The sequence below is a fragment of the Halichoeres trimaculatus genome, unplaced genomic scaffold (assembly GCF_033239565.1).
Source record: "Halichoeres trimaculatus isolate MK-OKI-2021-1 unplaced genomic scaffold, fHalTri1.1 fHalTri1_scaffold_3, whole genome shotgun sequence".
NCBI classification, from domain to species: Eukaryota; Metazoa; Chordata; class Actinopteri; order Labriformes; family Labridae; genus Halichoeres; species Halichoeres trimaculatus.
In genome coordinates, this window is record NW_027437181.1 from 5,525,728 (window position 1) to 5,547,534 (window position 21,807).

The following is a 21,807-nucleotide window of genomic DNA, read 5'->3' on the forward strand; positions in this document are numbered from 1 at the left end:
CACTTCCTCATTGGATTAAAAATTAAACTGCACGGATTAGGCCTGTCACGATAACAAATTTTGCCAGACGATAGTTTTCCAAAATATTATTGCCTATAAATGATATTATTGTCAATATTATTTTGATTTGTTTTTCATTGATGTAATTATGATAAATGGGATAATAAAGTGAGTACACCATATCAAAAGCAAGAAAATTTCATTTCTTAAGAGTATTTGACTGTAAATAAAAGGTCAGGATCTTTTGAATAAAATAAATTAAACAAAAAATATAATAAATTGAACAAACAAGAAAGAGAAAACAAATATAATGAAAATGATATGGACTCTCTTTTAGAAAAAAATACATGTCAATGAAAATAATTAATACTAATCAAAAACAATAAAACATAGACCGTGTCTCTAAGAAAAAAAAACGAAACTCCAAAAAAAAAAAACAACAATAAAAATTATAACCTAAATTAATTGGAGTTTATACAGTTCCTGAATTGTTTGTAACATGTCCTTTTTCCCAGTCAATCCGTACTGTCTGTCAAACATTTTGAACATTTCTGGCTTTCAACCGTATTGAAGGGCTGCATTTCTTTGGCAACGTAGCTGTCTTTGAGCGCCCACCATTTGGCGTTTTAATTTCTATTTACTTTGCAGACCAAAAGCCTCAGTAAGAGCGGATTGTCAAAGAACAAGGCTCCGCTGCACCTTCCTCTTCTTCTTCGTCGCCACTATTTTCACACAAATGCAACATATCAGCTCGTTGGTGTTCATGAGCTCACACTTTGTTCATTCTGATAAAAAACAAAATATTCCCACACTGGGACTGTGGCAGGCGGCTTAAGAACCGTATCTTTGGTGCCATCACTCATATTAGCGTGTTTCCTCCTTACCCCTCAGGACGCTCGCTTCAGCTCTCTCCGTGTGTGCGAGCAGCCCATAGACTGTATGGGGCAGCCCAGTCGCAAAAGATGCCAAAGATTGCATTTTTGACAGATGCTCACTCCGCTACAAATCTGCTAAATCCGTTATAGAACCTATGCACCCCGATGTTAGGAAAGATAGACGTAGTGAGCCATCTTCTCATTCAGCCTCTCTGGTCGAAAGAGAGGAGGATAAACATGCATGCACGTGTCAGTTTATCGAGGCTGGCAAACTTACCGAGGACGTTTTGATTTATCATTCAGTTAATTGATTTATTGATTATCGTGACAGGCCTAGCACGGATCAACCCCTTTGAATGGCTTCTGCATTAAGTCATTTAATCACATTTTAAAAACATAACAAATTAAACAAGCTGTTTGAAAATGAGGCGATCAAACCACAGTGTTAAGAACAGGCAGGTAATTCTGGACACTGACCAGAGTTTCTAAATGGCACAAGCCAACCTCAGCATGTCGCTCCAGCCTGCAGGGCATGGTCCAGGTCTGGCTCTAATTTTACTGTGCCCCAGATTTCCTCCCCCTCCCAGGCTAACACCTGCACAGGATCTGCAAGCAGCACCAGTCTTCCAGGTCTGGACGAAAACATCTCTCAATCCACAGTCACCTTATAACTTGAAGCTGTGAATACACTCGGTTAAAATATGTTAGGAAGCCCGATGCAAAGTGTTTCTCTGGCTGTACAGTCCAGGTTTGGAGGGAACTGAATTTTGTGGTTTGGTAACATGTTTGTGCTCATAGTCAGGTCAAACATATATCTCTGAGCCGGGTCTTCCATCCTCTAATCCCAGTCAAATTGCAAACATACCCTTTTGACAAGCTAAACAAAGATTCCCCTGCCTGATACCCACTGGCCCTCCATCCAAAGAGTCCGTCCTCAGTTGTTTCAAATGAGCTTGTGGTGTCCCTGCCAACTCCGACATGGACAGAAAGCACAAACTCAGGGCCAAGGCCTCCCAGTTAGATGCTGCTTATACAGAAAAAAATCACAAAAGAAGTGGAAAAGCCCTTTGAGAGAGCCCGATTTGGACCGTGGCTGTGATGTGGAGCAAGCTCTCTAAAATAAATGTGGGCTAAATGAAAACGAGGACGACGTGCGAGGATGGACTTAGCTCAACACAGATGGGTTTGTCTCCTGATGGCCGATACAATAACTTAAGTAGGCGCTTCTCAGAATAGAAGCCCCTCAGATCAACCACCTAGCAACAAAAGTGGAAAATCATGCTGACCCAATTAGTGCCGACTCTCAGAAGAGCATCGTTACGGCCCGCTTCAGTTCACTTCAATCCAGGCAGATGGTTCCCCCGGTTCTGTTGGAGATTGTTGTTGTTGTTATTATCATCCTTTGTTTTGCTTCGAGGCAGGAAGGCTAAATTTGGCCCTGGAGACCGGCTACTACTATCCTCAGGCAAAGTCACTGTAACACAGTCTCATTCATCCTAGCCGTCCCATCCTTTTGTCTCTTCTTCCTCTACAAGCAAGAATACTCCTCCACTGAGACAGTCATTTTTAAACTTTGTTCAGCTTCCTCCAGTTTGCACCCAGCAGTTAGCATTGTATCTTTTCAGTCATGGCAGAAAGAAAGAAGCATCTACAGTCAGTTTCATTCCCTCAGCTCCACTCAAAGGCAGCAGATCCCTGAGAGTTTTGGGTTAATCTCACAAACATTCCTGTAGTTTACGTTAAGATTTAGATTTGCTCCTCGCTGTAATCACCGTCCTGCACGTCAGAGCGTTTCTGCTTGTGATGATGACAGGGAAGTCAAACATCTGGTTACAACCTCGATGATAAACATCACCAAACAGTACAGCGTTTGTTTGTAACACGGAGCCGCGGTGCTGTCAGACTGATGTGGTTGTTTGACAAAAAAGGACAGAGGCACGGTTAACACTTAGTGAGGAAAACCGAGGCACATGACTCTGGCTGTTGAAACACAGGGACGTTTATAAGATCCATTCTGCGTTGTGTACATTCAGCTGAGATCCAAACAGCATGAATTATAGAAACGCCCTGAAATGAACTGTTTCACAATGCCAGAATACTGAAAGTCAAACAAAACTGCCTGAAAAAAGCACTGAGTACAAATTTACCTAAACATGAGCAAAATAGAAGTGTTTCTTTCCTTTTTTTAAATCTATACTTTATTTTCATTTTCAATCAAACACCTCCTCTGTGTATCTTTCACACTGTGTGTGCTCATTATACCTATATTCTCCTTTAAGTCTCAGGACCATCAATCCAAAGGCACGCATAGCTGACAAAATTAGAAGAAAACTTTACAAGAGAACTCTTTTCTTCACAATAAAACTAATAAGCAGTGAAAATAATTGTTTATATTCGATAAAACTTTATAAAATTAATTCTTTTTTTCCTAGTTTGTTTGGGAGTTTCTGTGTCTAATGATTAACAAATGCTGCGGCCTTTCCATAAGAGACATGTCAATACACTTCCAATCGTAACTGGGCTCACTTAAAAAAAATCATTTGAACTATCATTATTAATAATAATAAGGAGGAAATTTATTGAGTGTGTGTCCAGGGAGAGTGTACACTCTATTTTCTAATCTTCCTACTTATATGATGATGTTTTATGAGCATCGGTCGTCGCACAGGGCTTTAACTTCTCCTTAAACAGGTCAGGACTTCAGGGAATCATGAAGGTAGGTTATAAATGTGCCTCTTTCCTGCTGTGTGGCTATTTGCAATTAGCACACTGTAAAACAATATGGAAATTTTATTAAGTGTTTTCAGTAGAAAATGTCTTTTTAGACTAAATATGAGCCACATTCAGCTGACCAGTCCAGAGAAATGTCATGTTGGAAATTGTAAAAGACAAAAATGAGGTCTAAATTGCTTTGGAGGAGTAAAAAAAAAAAAAATCTGTCAATAAAACAAGAGAAGTTACTTGTATCAAGACATCATTCTACTTTTAAGCAAATTTTCTAGCAAATTGGCAGATTTTTTTTTTACTTGTTACAGCAATTCAGACTAGGGATGGGTACCTTTCACATTTGAAACGATATGGTACCGATTCCTGGTACCTGGCAATCGGTACTGTTACTCATCAGTTATATCTATAACCTTACATTACTGTGATCATGCCCATTAGGAAAATCACCTACTCTTCCACTCCCTGACAGTCACAAGGATACATTTAGGTACCTAATCATGGTACCTTTTGATTTTACATGAATTGGTACCAGATGCTTTTGACAGAATTCTGTCGGTACCTGAAAAAGTACTTAATTCAGTACCCATCCTTAATTCAGACCTCATTTTTGTCCTTACATAACTTGAAACAAGACATTTTTTCTGGACTGATCGGGCAAATGTGGCTCAAATCAAGTATAATAAGACAATTATTATATAAAAAAGACAAAAAAAACTTGGTAAGATTGCATTTTTTGCCTTTATCACAAAGAAATATATTGGTAAACCTGTAAATAAGGAGAGTTGGCGCTGTAGTAGCTGGGACAGAGGGCCGAGCAGAGTGACACACAGCAGGAAGAAAGAAGCACCACATGAGCGACAAACTCACAGAAAGTTGCACCTTCTTAAGCGATGTGTGGTCATGTTTGCAGAAATAATGAGAAACTAACTTTCCTTTACCAGCTTCCTCTTTCACTGTTCCTTTTCAATCCTCCTTCAGCCTCAGGTTGAAAACACGACAGTGGATGTGTCTATGACGGAACTGAAAATAAATGAGACTGTACAGATTTGAAGCATGCCACTAAAAGTGTATCAGTATTTAAAAAAATCAAAAACCCTTAGATAATTTGTGGCTTTTATAAATTGAAAATGTTTTTAATTTAAACGTTAAGTGCTTTGATTTTCAGGACATTGATTAATTGATTGTTTTGTCACAGATCCAGTTATTGATCCTTAAACTGTTTTCAGTCTGTGCACCAGTTCGTCGATTCCCACCAGGAGAATAACTCAGCTGCATATCTCGTCTGCCTCTGATAAACTCAGGTCATAAAACAATAGCAGCCGGTTTCATGGCACCAGCTCTCAATCACCGGGGGCTCAGCCAGTGCTTATCAGGGTCTGCCGGGCTCAGTTCTGCTCTGAAGGTGCTGTTATGAAACAGAGTGGGAGTTGTAGTATTATACATAGCTGCCTGAGCAGGCCAACTCTTTAATCAGTCTCTGTAATTGCCGGGATGGACTTTGAACCACAGACATATTTGTCTCCGCTTTTCATCCATGGCTAAACAACTGAGGGGAGGGAGGCGGCGAGCGCTCGGGCTCAGGGCCGTGCACGGCTCCTGCACCGGCCCCGAGAGCAGCCAAGCATGGAGGAGCAACAGAGGGGTCACAAACCGAAGAAAGAGTTTGGAGGCTGAGGGTGGGACGGAGCGGGACTCGAGGAATGGAGGGGGTGGAGTGGCTCAGAAAGAAGGACGAAGGGAGTGTAGAGGCAGAGGACGGAGCGTACATGATGGTACACAAGTCCCCAGTGGCAGATTGAGTGCTTTTAGGAGCCCAAACAGGGCCCTCCTCTGAATACTAAGACCTTTCACAGAGGCAACAGTGCTACAGAGACTCAACTCCAAAGCCTCTCCTTTGAGGCCCCTGCGATATATGGGGCTTTCAACTGCTTGTGCAAGAGTAGGTCTAATTGGAAGTCGAGGCTACACAAGGAGGGGGTTAGGAGGCGGGAGAAGAGGAGCTAAGGAGAAGAAGAGAGGCGAGGAGGGGTGCTTGATTTAAGAGGCCATTGTTTTAACAAGTACATTCTGCCTCCCCCTCCTTTCTCCTCATGGCCTCCCCTTCAGATGCCCACACTCCACAGAGTCAAAAGGCGGCGTTTAGCCCCTGTGAACGAAGAGGGGCTGGGCTTGTTTTGACACTTTGTCCTCCTTGGCTTCTGTGAAAAGGCCCCGCTTCTATGGGCCACTCAAGTTCATTAGAGAGTGCAGCGCTTTCAGTCGCGTCCCCATTCCGGCTCCAGGCCTCAATGGGGCCTCCAAAGCCCTTCACTGTTTGTATAATAAAGACCCACAGCACCTCCACAGCCACCACCTCCATCTCCTTCATCACAGGCCTAACTGAGTTAGTAACCGTGGGTGAGGGCGCGCTGAGAGGAAACACTGAGGAAGAAAGCGTGAGGATGTAAAGACGGAGACATGACAGAGAGAAGGGGGATGTGGGAACAGTGTCAGGACTTCTAAAGGTATGCTGCTGCACCTGCATCAAGGACTGTCTGTGTCAAACAGTGTGTCTGCGTGTGTGTGTGTGTTGAGAGTCAGGTTTCAGCTCTCACACTTTCATGTGACATCACTGAGCGTCAGTATCAGGAGGACAAAAGTGAGAGATGTCACTTTAGAAGGGCAAAGGCATTCTGAGATCATACAGGCCCTGAGGAGGTCTCAGCTGTCCCTGTGTGAGCGTGTGTGTTCGTATCGGTGTGTGTGTGTGTGTACATGAGCGACACTTGGAGATAATTACTGTAAAAGTGGGGTGATTGTACTCCTGAGGTTTCTGCTAACTAGCAGTTATTTACACATGGTAACGTATGTATGACTGCCATTCCAGTCTGTGTTTACTGTGAGAGGCGTAAACCTTTCTCTGAAGTAATGAGCCACGCGGGACCTTAACAGGGACTTCAGTTTTAATGCTCAGGCTCTTGATTATGTTTCAGAATATACTGAAGTGTGTTTAAACCTCAGCATTTTATGTTACTGGTCACTTAAATCTGTGTATTTCACTTTCTGTGGATCTTACTCTGCTATATATTTGTTGTTGTTTAATCTGCTGCCTTTTTCATACCATTTTGTGATGCTGCACGATGGCCAAACTCAGAATAAATTTGTACCAAGTGTCTGTGTATTCAGGATTTTATTGTTCTGTCTGTTATATTTTTGAAAGAGAAACAGCGTCTCTACATTTGGCCTTCTGATTAGTAAAGAAAGACCTTTGAAAGTATCTTATACTGTTGTAAACCTCAATGAACAATTAATTACCTTGATGCTCAGGCAAAAACAAAATTTTGATCCCTTTTCTGGATGTATTTATGGCTCTTGGTGAAAAAAATCTTGGTTAATTCTTGGCTTAGCAGTACTGTTGCTGTCTCTGAATCAGAAAGTTGGGTTTTGGATTTCAGCTCCTGCAATCACCTCCATGTGTCTTTGAGCAAGACACTCAGTGCGTTCACATACAGACTGAGAAATCAGACTATGAGCTTAGTCAGACCAGGATCGGACAAAGCATAGCTCGGTTGACACACCTTGATAATGCGATTGCTACCAGCAGTGGCTGGATTCAGCAAGACTTGGCAGGTCTCAGTACGCCTCGGCATTCAGCCAGAAGAGGAAGTAGATGAAAATGATGACTAGGGTGTGTGCAGGGTGCACATGGCTTAGCGGTCTAGGTCGCGCCCCATGAGATTTACCCTTCAGCGGGTGACCCAGGTCCAAGTCCGGCCTACGGCCTGTTTCCCTCTTGTCATTCCCCACTCTCACCCTGTTTCCATCTCTATCCACTGTCCTATCCTCTCCAATTAAAGGCATTAAAGTGATACTCTGGGATGGAACAAGTTGGGTCGTATCACAAGGTTTAGGGCAGAAATGACCCCTACAGCAGTGTTTTTGTGCAGCAGAAGCCCAGGGCGCACGCACCAAACACCCCCTCCCTGCTCCTCTGCTGGTTTCCTCTGCATTCAGTCGGGGCCATATTTTACTTGACCAAAAACACAAATAAACAGACTCCCACCGAATAAATCTGATATCGGTCTGCATTCACGCTAGCTGAAGCTAGTTGGATGCGCCTACTGTTTTTTGTATCAAAAAAGGACACAGCCCCATCTATTGAAGTGGAGTGAGAAGTTCTCGACCAGAAGTCCGATTCTCAAGCTATGACCTCAGTCGAACCACTGCGAGCATGTAAACGTACTGGCTGAACCTCAAATTGCTCCCACTGGTTCAGCAATGTTCCTACCCAGCCACTAGGGGCTCACAAGGCAATGGTCTAACCAGTGTCAATCCTAAGCTTAGATAGCCCTGGAGGGTTTTGTCAGGAAAGGAAGCCAATGTACAAAAACTGTGCCCAATCGAGTGAACTACTGTGACGACCCAGACGGGAAAAATTGAAAGATTGTTCATAACACTTGAAATGGTGTTGGTGTTTTGATGGGTTGGGAGTTTATCCGCTACCTACTCTTTAAACAGACAAAAGCTTGTGAGACTGTGTTAAGTCTTGTTAAAAATTTGTCGTATGCTACAGACTTGGTCATCTCTTTGCATTGATTGTTTCGAACAATTGCTAAGAATTGGCTCCAGTTAAGGTGTTAAGAGTTGAAGACAATCAGAAGCAACATTTCTCTTTTATTCTTATTACTAATAAACAAACATCCTGTTCCCAAAGTGATGGGATTTTTTTCTACCCGGGAAAACTTCTTCAACTGAATCATCAAATGGGTACATAGACTATTGTGTAGTAAATCAGAACTAAAAGCAGCCAGCTGCTCTCTTTAACATCTCCATCCTCACAACCACACACTCACCACACGTTGTGCTCTTCAGAAGCTGGTGTCACATTAAAGCAGCTTTTTCTAGGGTGTGTCTGAGATTTCTGTTGACATGTTTTTAATTCCAACCAAACAGACATCAGATATGCAGCAGGTGTTTCCAGGGACACTGATACACCATGTGGTCAACACCCAAAAGTCCCCTCAGCTGTTTCTCCTCGAGTGGAGCGTCATACCTAAGGAAGCCACATGAGACGCTCTGGAGATGTCTGACACTCCTGACTTATTATTCCTTTGACAGCTCGATGTGTGACCAGATTCACAAACACGTTGGTGAAAAACAGAATTCAGACTGATGATCTTTATCTAAAGTTTTCCACTCGCTTTGAGTTCTTTGTCACTGACCTTAGCGCTGAACTTGGATCATGAAGTTTTGTTTGAAATTTCCAACACTACATGTCATGTTTGTAAGCATACAGACAGCTCTTTGTTTCACTTTTGGACACATTTCAACAAATCTTTGCGGGTTGTCTTGGACCCATTTGGAATGCCCAGACTTTTGAGGGGTTACATGGATTTTGTCAAACACAATAAAGCGGATTTATTTCCTTCAACATGGTTTGGTACAGTTGATCATAAACAGGACGCTCTGTTAGCGAGGACAGATTATCACATGCTCTCAATAACAGGACATGAGGAGTAAAATGGCGGGAGGAAACACAAAAGAGCCGCTGATGAATCACAGATGAGTCGGAGAACAACAGGGTCAGTGACACAGCATGCACACCAGGCTATTTCTGTCATTTGGCGATTCCACAAACTCCTCTCATTGTTACCAAAAGAAGTAACAACAGATCCAATTATTTATCCGTCACAGAAAAATCTTTCCAGCTCCACCAAAGCGAGTCGGAGCAGACAGGATTTGTTGACGTGTCACAGGATTAAACACTCAGCAGTGAGTGTTTGAGAGAAAGTGTTGAGCTGAGTCTGTGGGGGGTCTCGGTGAAATCATATCACACTCTAATCTTATCTGGAGCTGGAGTTGGAAGCTGTGAGTGTTTGTGTGTGTTCCTCAACATGTGGCTGAGCAGGCTGCTGCCTGCATACTGGCACACTGGAGGAAGAGAGGACGCTTCCTCCAAGCACCTTTAGGAGGGGATCTTAGGAGGCAGCTGCAGGCCCTCATGGGAGGGACCCCCACTGGTGAAAAGAGAGCGTGGGCCGGGCAGATAAGATGATGACCGAAAGGAACCTGTGAGATTTTTAAATCCTGAGCTCGGAAGGATCAGAGATAAGATCAGAGGAGCGGTTTCACATGAGGAGCAGAAAGGCTGTAGGGCCAAAATCTGATCAAAAGTTCCCTTTTTGCAGGCTTTACGGAGATTTGAGCTCACCTTGGCACTAAGCTGGTAAAATTATGTTAATCAAGACCAAGGACACTGTGTATTTAACAAACTTTTAGAGGTTTTTGCAAATTTTTGTCATCTCATCTTTAGGGTTAGGTATCGTTTCAGTTTCAGTTTATAGTTCTCCTAGATTCCATCTCTCGAGGATTCAGGATTGATTTCATGATTTTTGAAGAATAATAACAAACTGATGGGTATATTAGAAATGTCCTGATACAAGTTCCGATAAAAGACAGATCCCTTTTTCTGATAAATCCCAAACTCTGTTTGCTGATTCCATGTAAATGACGAATCATATTTGTTGTATTAAAGCGAGCCCTGTTGGTACCTCCTCGAGAAACACTCACTTTACAAATGTTGCAAAAAAAAAACTGTTTTACTATCATTGCTTTCCAAAGAAAAGTAGTCCCACACTGCGGACATATTTGCAACATGGTTTGATTTACAGCAGCTGTAAAGCGTGACAGTGCTGAAAATCTGGGAAGACTAAATCGGAGATGTTATCCGACCCCCCAAAAATAGCAATATCGGGCGCCAAGACCAATCATTGTATTGGATCAGGACATGTCTGGATTACACAAGAAGAAACGTTAGGCTGCCCTTATTTTGGAGCCATTGAGACTCTCAAAGTAATGGTTTTAATACAGCTGTCAGGGGCGTTTTGCTAGGGATGGGTACCGAATTAGGTACTTTTATAGGTACCGACCAAATTCTGTAAAAAGCACCGGATACCGGATTTCGTAAAATCAAAAGCTACCATGTTTAGGTACCCAAATGCATCTTTGTGACTGTGAAGGAGTGGAAGAGTAGGAGATTTTCTATGCTGGACATGAACACAGTATTAAAAGGTTGAAGAATAAATTTGTTAAGTTGAAAAAAAAAAAATGTTTTATCATTAAACAAATTGATATTTTTACCACATAAACCCAAGAAGGTAACGAAAATTGGTACAGTTGAGTACCAGTACCAACTGCCAGGTACTGGGCATCGGTACCGTATCGTTTCAAAAGTGAAAGGTACCCATCCATACGTTTCGCGGCACATGGAAGACAGAGCATATCCTTAAATTCACTTCAAGTTAGTGTCGAAGCATTGACTGTATAATATGGATGTAGTCACCACAAAATCAAGTTCCTAATGCGGAGTAATAAAGTCGATCATTGGTGGGGGCCGTAATGGAAATGCTGACTCAAGGGGCAGGCTTTGAGCCTCCTTACTAACAGCTACAGGGTGCCACACCTGTCAGTTAAGTGAGCTGTGCCTCTGATTGGACAAACTCTGTGATCTTGAGTAGGGGTGCACAGATCACAATTCTCTGGCTGATCACAGATCTTGAAAACCTGACCTGCAGATACTGATTTGGGCCGATACCGATTTTTATTTTTCATGACGCGCCTTCAATGTTTCAATCTTGTTTTATTGAAAACCGTTGAACACTACCTTTGAGACAATAAAACCTTTATGTTTTAATTTAAACAACCTATAAAGTGTTCAGAGTTTTAGGTCTCCGAGCAAAAAGCACCATGATCATTTTCTTAGGATGTCGGAACACAATGGCCTGGTAGAAATGCATGTATGTTCTTGATTCCATAAGTCTTGGAAATTAGGAAACAGCTCTAAATAGAGCCGGTTGCTGACACAAACCTACCCATCTTTGTAATCGGGGAGCAAATTCACTTTAAGCAGCAGGGACCTTAAACTAAGAGTATCAGGATGTCTTTCCTCCACATTAACTTCTAATAAAAGAGCTTAAAGGTAAATAATACCATATAAAGTAAAGCATACTGCTGCTTTTTGTAGTTAGTTGAAAGATTTTCATCTACAAAGATGGGAAAAAACACTCGTGACAGAGAAGAGTGTGTCCATGTGTGTTCCCTCAGAGCTGCTGGAGGATTAGCATTGTGAGATAAATGAAAACAGGAGTCACATCTCTGTCATCAATTAACACCGAGCCTCACCTCCCCCGTCAGGGGCCTGTTAGTGTGCTGTAATAGAAAGCATGTATGCACATATAACAGGAAGCATGTATGCATGTAGACACACTGTCCTATCTTCGTCCACGACCTCTGTGCAGTGAATGAGGTCATGTCCAGTTAGTACGACAGCCTGTCCGGCTCTGTCTCTGCAGTTATTTATGTTCCATAAGCAGCTGTGCGCCGTAGATTTTAGCATACATTACTCAAAGAAGGAAACATTGAGCGCTTGTTGGGACTATTTTCAGCAGAAGATTAACATACATGCAGGGCTGCAGCGGGTATCAAGTGACAGAGCACAGAGGGGAGATAGTGACAGAGCCATGTGCTGTTTTGATGTTTTTTATAGATGTTCTTTTTTGACAATAACACAGCTCTGTGCAGAAGAATGAGTTACATAATGCTTTGGCAGAACTTCAGAGGATGGATTCAATTCTTCTTTTTCCTGCATCTGCTTAAAACAGCAAGAAATGCAATCGCAAAGGCTACATTTCTGACACTGTGCACGATAGAAGGAGAATGTTCACTGCACAAATTCAACTCCAAGTCTTAAAAATGTTCTTCATTAAACAATCCAGCATGGCAAACAGGTTATTCATCTCTGAGATTGATTGGATAACCTCTCCACAGTTGGAGACAAGCGTAACGACTGTCCTCAGCTGCAAAATTGTTCAGATGTTTTTGTCAAACGGAGGCAAAAGTCATCACCAAACCATATGTTTGCGTGTGTGTGGCACAGCTCGAAATGTGGCAAGACACTGTGACCAGACAAATGTCCTCCCTTTGTCCTCAGAGGGGGTCCCGTGATCTCATGGTTACCAACACAATACACAAGTGTCTTATTTTTAATGCATGGCTAAAACCAAACTCAAGAGGAAAGAATCCTTTCATGTGAAAAATCTGGTACCAACAATTTCACACGTCTCCAAAATCTGCTGCTGTTTCATTAACGTCCCTGTGGATGCCCACCCCCCCACGTCGCAGCAAGAGAGGAGGAGTGAAGCCCGAAGAATTAAGTTACTATGGATCCATATGAGCGTGTGTCCTTCAAAATGTCTTTGTGTCCCTGCCCCCCCTCCCGTGGCTGTGCTCAGACAGCCAGTCTCCAGCCCTGCTTATCTTTCTGTCCTCTACAGCAGACCCCCGCTGAGACAGAGAAGCAGAGTTTATTACAGTCTCCAATAATCTGCAACCCCCGAGGAACTCAGAATCATACTACATGGCCTAAAAAAGCCCAGAACGTCCCTCATCATGGCAAACCTCTGCGGTGATGTGCCCTGAATTTCAGATCACCAAAACATTTACAGTAACAGTATCACAGAAATCTCCCATGACGTGTGATGTCATTTGGAAAACTTTCACCCTGTGTTACCTGAGATCTCAGAGAAAATTTACACCAACACAGAGATGAGTCTTGGTTTTATTTTCAGCACGGCCATAAAAGAAAATCTTAATGTAACTGAAACCGCCAAGTCATGACTGCTCACGCTCAAACTTTGGATTGCCTTACCGATAGGAGTAATTTAAGGTTAGGGATCTTGCTCAAGATTCCTTAACATTAGGAACAAGAGGAGTGGATGAAACCAGTTGATACAAAACTCAGACAGATTCTAAAACCTGAGCTTCAGCTTTGTGCCGAGTTGGATGGGTACTGGTCCAAATATCTCGATAAAACAAGTGGTATCAAAACTTTTCCAGTCTCAGATTAAACTCTTGTACATTCAGGCTGAAGTGAATGAAAACTGTCTGTGTTTAGCTGCGATTGGCCAACTGGCGCTGGGAATCTGCAAAGTAGGAAAATAACTGGGGTGGGGTGCCAGTCGATATGGAGCCTGTGGTCAAGGGTTCAACTCCCAGCCACAACTCTAAAGCCCCATTTCCGCCAAGCAGTCCGGTATAGACTTTGGTACAGGTTGGATCAGTAAAGCCTGATCCTGTTTGCGCTTCCACAGCCAAATATGCCCCTTCTTGGTCGGCAGGGTGTAAGCCAGATGCCGATTGCTGCGTCAGCTACGTAATAGCTTAATGGCATAGCAGCACAACACAGTGTGCCCTGCTAATAAATCCAATGAAGAAGAAATTAGACACACTAAACAAAGAAAAACAATGGAAGACATCCAGCGATTTATCTTCTCTGTGATTGGCACGTGACTCTTTGTACCAAAAAGCGCAATGAAGCTTTGTTATAGAGAAAGCTGTGTGCCACCAGGAGAAATACAACAGCCGCAACAGCCCACAAGGAGGGTGACGTGACTTTCAACCCATCAACAGACTGTTTCTAGCTCTACCTTCGGGGGTTGGATAGGTATGTCTTGAACCCAAAGACAGGGGTACCAAAAAGTGGGACGGTACGGGTCTGTAATTTGGGGACCTACCCCGATTTTAGGGGCCGTTTACACCGCAACGGGTTTGGGGTGAAATGCAAAAGTTATGTTGTGTTTCAGCCTTGCGTTTACATGGAAACAGTGTTTTAGCCCACCTAAAACGTAAACTTTTGAAAACGGCCCCCAGAGCTGTTCAGTGGAAATGCTGACTTCACACTCTTCATGCGAGCGCATACAACAGCACAACAGTAACGTTGTCATGCTCGTTGCAAACTAACGTGTTGTGTTTGTGCTGCTCAATCAGCTGCATCTGCTGACTGTCTTCTTACAAAGTGTGCATATTTTGCTCCACTTTTGCACTTAGTGTTCCCCAAAACACCAGATGATCAGCTCAACTCTACTTCGGTGATCACCCAAAAGCTGCTTCTGGACAAGACAGTTATAGCACCACCTGCAGGCCTGTCTCAGCATTTTAAGTCCTTCTGCGTTTCTGTGTAAATGCAGATTTTTTTCACTGCGTTTTCAGATGAAACGTTGTCGGGTAAACGGGGCCTTGGTCAAAAGAATCGCCACAAAATGCATGTCGTACCGAGATGAACTGAACTGAAATACTTGGTGGAAATGGGGTTAATGCAGAACATCTACCCTGACTTTCTTCTCTCCACCTTTCACAAACATTTCTGCAGCTATCCCTTGAAAAGAAGAGGAGATACCAAACAAAAGAAATGTACATAAAGCTGAAACTGAGTATGCAGGACCAGGAGGATGTGTTTGATTAGAGAGGATACCAATTTTTGATGAAACATCTCCAGAGCCAATGCATTACTTCAAAATCTAGAAAAAGCAGGTAATTAGAAGCATTGGTGCAGGGGCCAATGGGCCAATGTCAGGTGCAAATCTACAACCAATGCATGTGCATCCTTAATATGAATGCTTGCATTGGAAATCAGGCTGAACATTGAGTGATGGATGGAAGAAAGGCCTTGAACGAGCTTTAAGATTAGTCAAAAGGCAGAGTGACAGCATCCAACCTTGACACAGATACCTCATGGTGCATCACCTCTGATCCAGACCGCCAACCGATACTCTACTGATCTAAGAGCTGACATTGGTTGACTTTGTTTGTTTGTATACTGGCCCGTATTTTCCCAAAGCCGACATCTGTGACACATATTACCACTGTGGACATAATTGAAATGGGCCCTCGGGCCGTGGCATCATGTTCCGAAATCAGACACGACCCCTAAGACAAGAGCCCGCCTGGAGGGTCTCTCACAGAGGAGGCCGGTCTCACAGAGGGGAGAGGGAGTCAGGTGATTAATAGGAAGGTGGAGGAACATGAGGAGAGGGGTGGTGGTGGTGGGAGGGGGAGGGGAGGTCTGACATTTATCCATATGGGAATGTTGGGATGGGGGGGTGAATCAAGTAAACATAGGTTACCTATGCCGCTACCTTGGAGGTGCAATTCCATCCTCTCAGCAGAGGGACACAAAGCACAGCGGGGGTATCAGGTGGTGTAGCAGGCCTTCCCCGGGTGAAAGCAAAAGCCTGGCTGACACCAACCCAACCAGCTAGACCAGAAGAGGGCACACACAAACACGCACACACACACATTCAGGACACAGAGAACACACTCCAGTCTCACATCCATTAACGAAACATTCACCCCTGTCTTCACCCTGAAGCCCCTTCACAGCCACACTGTTGATGGGAAAAGTCCCGAAAGTAGAAGACGAATGTGCGTCCATGCCAAGACGACTAAAAGCTGCCAGGAGTGAAGACAAAATAGTCCCATTTCATCGTGACCACATCCTCTGTAACAATCTTTCCCTGTTTGAAAAAAGCACCACCGCTTTCAGTTTGGAACCAGAACCAAAAACAACTCATGGCGAGCAATAAATCTGTCTGCAAGCCGAGTTATTCAGAAATATCTACATTGCAACACCATTAATACCAAAGCACAATTAGTCTGTGGGCACTTAATCAAATGTGGCCGTGCAGCTATTTTGCAAGACAAAGTCATAAATTAACATTCGAATGCTTGCTGGGCACGCTAAACCACGCCTGAAGGTTCTGGAAAAGAGGCATAAGTGAGATAGTGTGTGTGTGTGTGTGAGTGTGTGTTAGTTCAGGATGAGGAGAGCAATGTCAGGGGACTAATCAATCCATTGAGGAGATACAGGGAAGGGCACAAAGAGCAGCAGCAACTTGAACCACAGAGCCGGGCAGCAAAGTGAATACAAGGACAAACTCTCCACCTCCTCTTTTCAAGCCCCGGCCCCCTCCCACTGTACGCTCTCATGTCTCTGTTTACTCTGTTCAGCCCCTTCTTTTAAACATGAGTGCTAAAATAAACCTGCATGCTATGAGAAAAAATAAGCACAACGTTAAAAAAAATCCTGTTTTTCATGTTTTTGTATCATGTATCAACTGAATTGGAAACAAACCCGATCCAGTGTTTTTACACCTCTGAATTGGCACCAGCATGGAGTTTACAGCTAGCGAGGGTTTCATATAGCTGCATCAAAACAGTCAAAGCACGGCCATTCAAGTCAGGCCTCCATCCATCAACTGAAATGTTTTTACATTATGAGAGGGATGGAAGGCAATGTGTGTCATTATCATCATGATGCTGTTATTGCTCACGCTAATGTCACAATAACAATGATATCATCATTCACTGCACTGCGACTGCCGAAGAGAAGAGTCAAAAACCTAAATCTTCAATCTCTTTAAATATCATAAAGCTGCAATTCCAGCAATCATAACCTCCTTAATGCATCCTGCGATGACATGAAACGGTTTTATTCTTCTTGATGCACAAACATCTCAGAGTTTGGTACAAATTTAAGACAGCGAAAAATCATTTAATTTGAATGCAGGGATGTCTTTGAGAAACTAATTTCCCAGATCTTTAAACAGAGATTAAATTCTGACTAACTGACAAGTCAGAAGAAAAAAACGGTCAAATTACGGTAGAATAGCGGTCAAAACTGAGCACTCTTTATTTAACACTACAAACCACAAAATCTGCTAAAATAATGCTAACACAGCTAGCACAACCAGCCTCCAGGGCAACATCCCTATGCTTCCTGTGGTTACAAATCGCTGTACAACAAACAAGGCTGACAAACAACTCTATCTCCTTTTTTAAACTAAGAACATCGGCAAACTGTCATTTGCTGTGAAATGACTTCTGTCACCTGTGTTTCTTTACATCTGGGTTGTAGATCATTATAGAATAACAGCTAGGGATGGGTACCGAATTAGGTACTTTTATAGGTACCGACCGAATTCTGTCAAAAGTACTGGGTATCGATTAAAAAAAAAAAAAAAAAAAAGGTACCATGTTTAGGTACCTAAATGCATCCTTATGAGTGTGAGGGAGAGGAAGAGTAGGAAATTTTCCATGCTGGACATGAACATAGCATTGCAAGGTTATATATTGAAGAATACATATGTTAAATGAAATATTTTTGTATTTTACTATTAAACAAATTGATATTTTTACCACATACACACAAAAAAGTACCGAAAATTGGTACCGTTGAGTACCAGTACTGATTGCCTGGTACTGGGCATTAGTACCGTGTCGTTTCAAATGTGAAAGGTACCCATCCCTAATAATAGCAGCAGCTAGTGACTGGATTAACAGCTATCTTAGATCAGCAGATTTGGCCTACAGTAATTAAATATTGATGGTTCTTTTGATGGACCAGTTCTTCTGGTAGAGATTAGCGTGGGTGAGGAGATTTAATTGTTAAATTGCACAACGCTTACATCCGTTTCGAAATGACTAATACAGAATAAAACAGACATAGAGTCAAGTGGAGAAATTAAGCAAATATGAGGATGTGTAAGTTTTATGTTGTTAATGTTTAAGTAACTGAATCAGATCGGGAGACTTCAGCCAAGTCCAGCTGCTTCTTGGATCAAACTCTGTCAAAATGTGAAAACTGGTCTGGAAGTCTGTTACTTAAAACTGGTGGATTACTTCTAGGTGTCCAACTTGGTGAGCAAAAAAACATTCGAGCATCAGCAGTTCTGACTTTCACGTTTTTGCAGCTTACATTATTAATCTCCCATCTCCCATGAAAAGCACCATCATGCTCCCTTTTCTTTGCCTTTTCTGTTCAGCTGCTGCAGATGAAGCCAACCAAACCACTCAAAGAGGCAGGTTTTTTTGGACACATGCCCAGCTGTTGGATTTTTACAGCAGCAACATCTCACTGTGCTCCAGAACAGCTCTGCAGGAGAAGCATCTTCATGCAAAAAAAAATCGCACAACATCCCCTCTGGATTATAGATTGATCCGTCACTGATGCTTTGCTGTAAACTGTGCAAATGTGATGTAAAGCGTAGTGAAAGCTTGAGTGGGACAACACTGAGTAAAGGGGAGTCCAATCGATAGCTAGTGAAAGAGGAGGGTCCGGTGAGGATCAGAGGAGTGGGTGAGGGGTCGTCCTGTCCCAGACGGCATCATTAAAGTGTGTTACACACTCCCCAACACGCCATTAGTCCAACTCAGCCCATTACAGCACGGACACTAGACTGGGCTGAGAAGGCATTTTGACCTCACACACACACACACACACACACACACACACACACACACACACACACAGGCAGAGTCATAAATAGTAGCCTGGGGTCATCCACTGTCAGCCGGGACTGGCGGCTGGAGTTTATAATGCCATCCAGTGTACACAGCTCAGAAATTATAGCCTTTATTCCGCATTTCATGATCCCATAATGTGTCTTTTATAATGCAGGAGTCAAGAAAACACACAGCTGTAATGTCAGGGTTAAATTGATTTATCATTCTGCCAGTATCTGAGACTGTCGACTAAGACTTTAATTTCTGACCCACAGAAATGTCAGACTTCTAATGTTTTCAGTGGATTCTGAAATTTCCAAATCACAGAAAAACTGTCGTACACAAACAACAATCCTTAGATTTTAAAAATCGGAGTGGCTTTGGGTGTCATGAGAGTGTTTGAAAGATAATTTCAGATGCTTTTCAACCCTGATGAAGATAAAACTCTTAAGGGTGAAGGCTAACACTTGGAAAACTCGACAGTCACAGGCATCTTTTCGGCGAAAAGTTGACATTTGTTTACATTTTGCTGTCATGTTCAATTCCTTCGCACCTTTATTTTTAGCGACTGTCACTAATATTTTCTTCTTCAACACTTTTAGAATTTCATGCGGTTATTCTTCTTCTCCTGTTATGCAATGCAGAAACTCAAGGATGCGCTACAGCCACCACCTGGCAGGAATACTGTACTACAACCAAGCACTGGGAAAAACGCTAATAGTTTTTTTTTTATTTTTAATGAGACTTTGGGTAATAAACATTCAATATTTAAAGAAGTAATGGTCGTAATAAGCTTCGGAGCCAAATCATAATGTGGAAATAAAACATCTAACAATAGCTTCAAGACAGAAAATGAGGCACAAATCAGCACCAGCCGAGTCAATGTTTCGTCCCCCTGTGGAAAATGCCGACAACAGCACCGCACACTCATGACAATGATGTGTCTCAGACATGACACAGGCCAGGCTCACTTAATTGCTTTACAACAGAGCAAGTCCATAATCAAACTGAGACGGCCCCAGGTGCCAGAGTCGGAGAACAAGTAGATAACGATGTCTAAAAGGCCAAAAGAAACAACCATAACCGCTATAAATAGGATGTGGATGATCCAGGAGGGGCTTTTGTTTTCGATTTGGTATCGAATCTTATCTGGTTGGCATTCTGGAGACAGTCTCCCGGTGACATTTAGGAGCCATCACAACTACAGCAAACCCCCCTCTGAGGTCCAATCAACCAATTATAGATAACATTTAGCTCTCACATCGGCTCAATCTTTCCATGTCATGTCAGAGGGCACGGCACCCGTGTGTATTTGTGTAACTATGACGTTTATCCCAGTGTGTGTGCATGTGTGTGTGTTTAGAAATAGCTTTTGTAGGGTCCTTGCATTCCAGCGGCTGTCCTAACATGTTGTAAATACAAGGTGTTAGAGAAAACATCGGACGGGGGTGGTGGAAATCACTCAGACCCATTACAAGTGCTGCAGGGGGGGGGTAAAAAGGTGGGGGCAGGATGTAGGTTATCATAGATAAACAACCTAGTTCACCTGTAATCACAGTCTGGAGCACGGTGCATGCTTTTCTTCTTCACTGAACTGAGAGGAAAATAAAACCACCAGCGCAGCTTTTATGATTCAAGACTTTGCTTTCTTTCACAAGTCTTTGGATGATTTGCATCACAGAGGCATGTGAAAAGAGCATTTTTAAGTGACTTATTGCAAAGCAAAAAGCACAAATCCATCACAGATTCTCTCTTATGTATGTCATGTCTTATTCAAGTTGCAGCTTAAAACAGCATTTTAACTCATGTTGGATTTTTATTCTAACAACAAGCTGATGAGATGAAGGAAATCTGCCTCAAGGTGCAGATTTGACACCATGCATGTGTATACAGCAGTGTTTTAGCCGGAGCAACATGACAACCCCTTCAAAAATCCGTGAAAGCAAAGTGAAATCCAATCAAAACATTACTCTCAAAAGCATCTATCGTGCAAAAAAGCTTCAAACTGCAGATATAAAAGGTGTAAAAAGTGTTAAGTTTTGCACAAAAGTTGCAAATCAAAATAATGTGGCTGCAGAAGTGAGAGCCCGGACCATCGCTGGAACAGGCATGTTGTCAAACAAGATTTAAATAAAGCCTCACCACACACACACACACGTCTTCACATTTTCCACCACGGGTCTCTTCTGACCCCCTAACTCATAACGTGGAAACTCGCCTGCAGAGTTTAAATGTCAGATAAGGAGGGCACTGCAAAGTACTGCGAGTCACACACACCGGCGGTGCACAAACACCTCCAGAAAAACACACTCACACGCAGTTTTTTGCACCACTTTGCAGACTTTCCAAAGGCGCTTTTTCTTACCTGGACTCTGGCTGAGCAGCAAAGTTACCAGGGAGCCCCACAGCACCGCGGCCAGCTGCATCTTGAACCCCGCTTTTCTCTCGCTTCTCCGGGCTTCCCTTTCCCTTTCTTCCCCCTCTTCTTCTTCTGCTTCTTCTTCTCCTCCGCACAGTTTTTATATATCAACGGGCTTTAGTTGCAAGGAGGCGCTCCGGCTTTTCACGCGAACCTCATACCATGACTGACTTGTTGGCCCCTTTTCTCTCCCCGACCTCCTCCGCCTCCTCCTCTTGTGTGTGTGTGTGTGTGATAACGCGACAAAACCGGGATTAAAAAGTTAACTCTGAGGGGTTCAGATCGGCTACGGTCTCCAACATGTTGTGCTCTAGTTCGCTACACTGTGGCTTCCAAAAGGAGCTGTGGACTGTACCAAACACAAGCCGAGGGGGGAGTATTCAACCGCACTGCATTTTCTTTGGCGTAGTTGGTCCTGAACGCGCAACAATACCATGCATGTGACGTCATTTTTTCATCAAATACTCAAGCGACACCATGTCTCTGTCTTTTATTGCGATTTTACTCATTTTTAAGCCGACATCCCTCCCCTAACCCCCCTATTGCGGAAGATATGAACGCGTCCTAAATCTCTGCTCCCGTTGTGTCATTTCTTAAATTACGCTTTGTAAAAAAAAAAGAAGCCTCATGGTCAGTAAATCAATGCATAATTTCAGACAGCATCTGGAGACATGCGTGTACTATTTGGGC

General features: G+C 43.0%; 1 protein-coding gene across 3 annotated transcripts in view; it reads right to left on the reverse strand.

Moving 5' to 3' along the window:
* lrp4 (low density lipoprotein receptor-related protein 4) overlaps positions 1–21,417 on the reverse strand; it is a 182,100-nt gene extending 160,683 nt beyond the window's left edge. For all 3 annotated transcript variants that reach the window (XM_074665989.1, XM_074665988.1, XM_074665990.1), the window contains exon 1: positions 21,064–21,417. In XM_074665989.1, the coding sequence (XP_074522090.1) occupies positions 21,064–21,124 (61 nt within the window). In that variant the 5' untranslated portion in view covers positions 21,125–21,417. The remainder of the gene's footprint in view (positions 1–21,063) is intronic.
* Between the last annotated feature and the right edge of the window lie 390 nt (positions 21,418–21,807).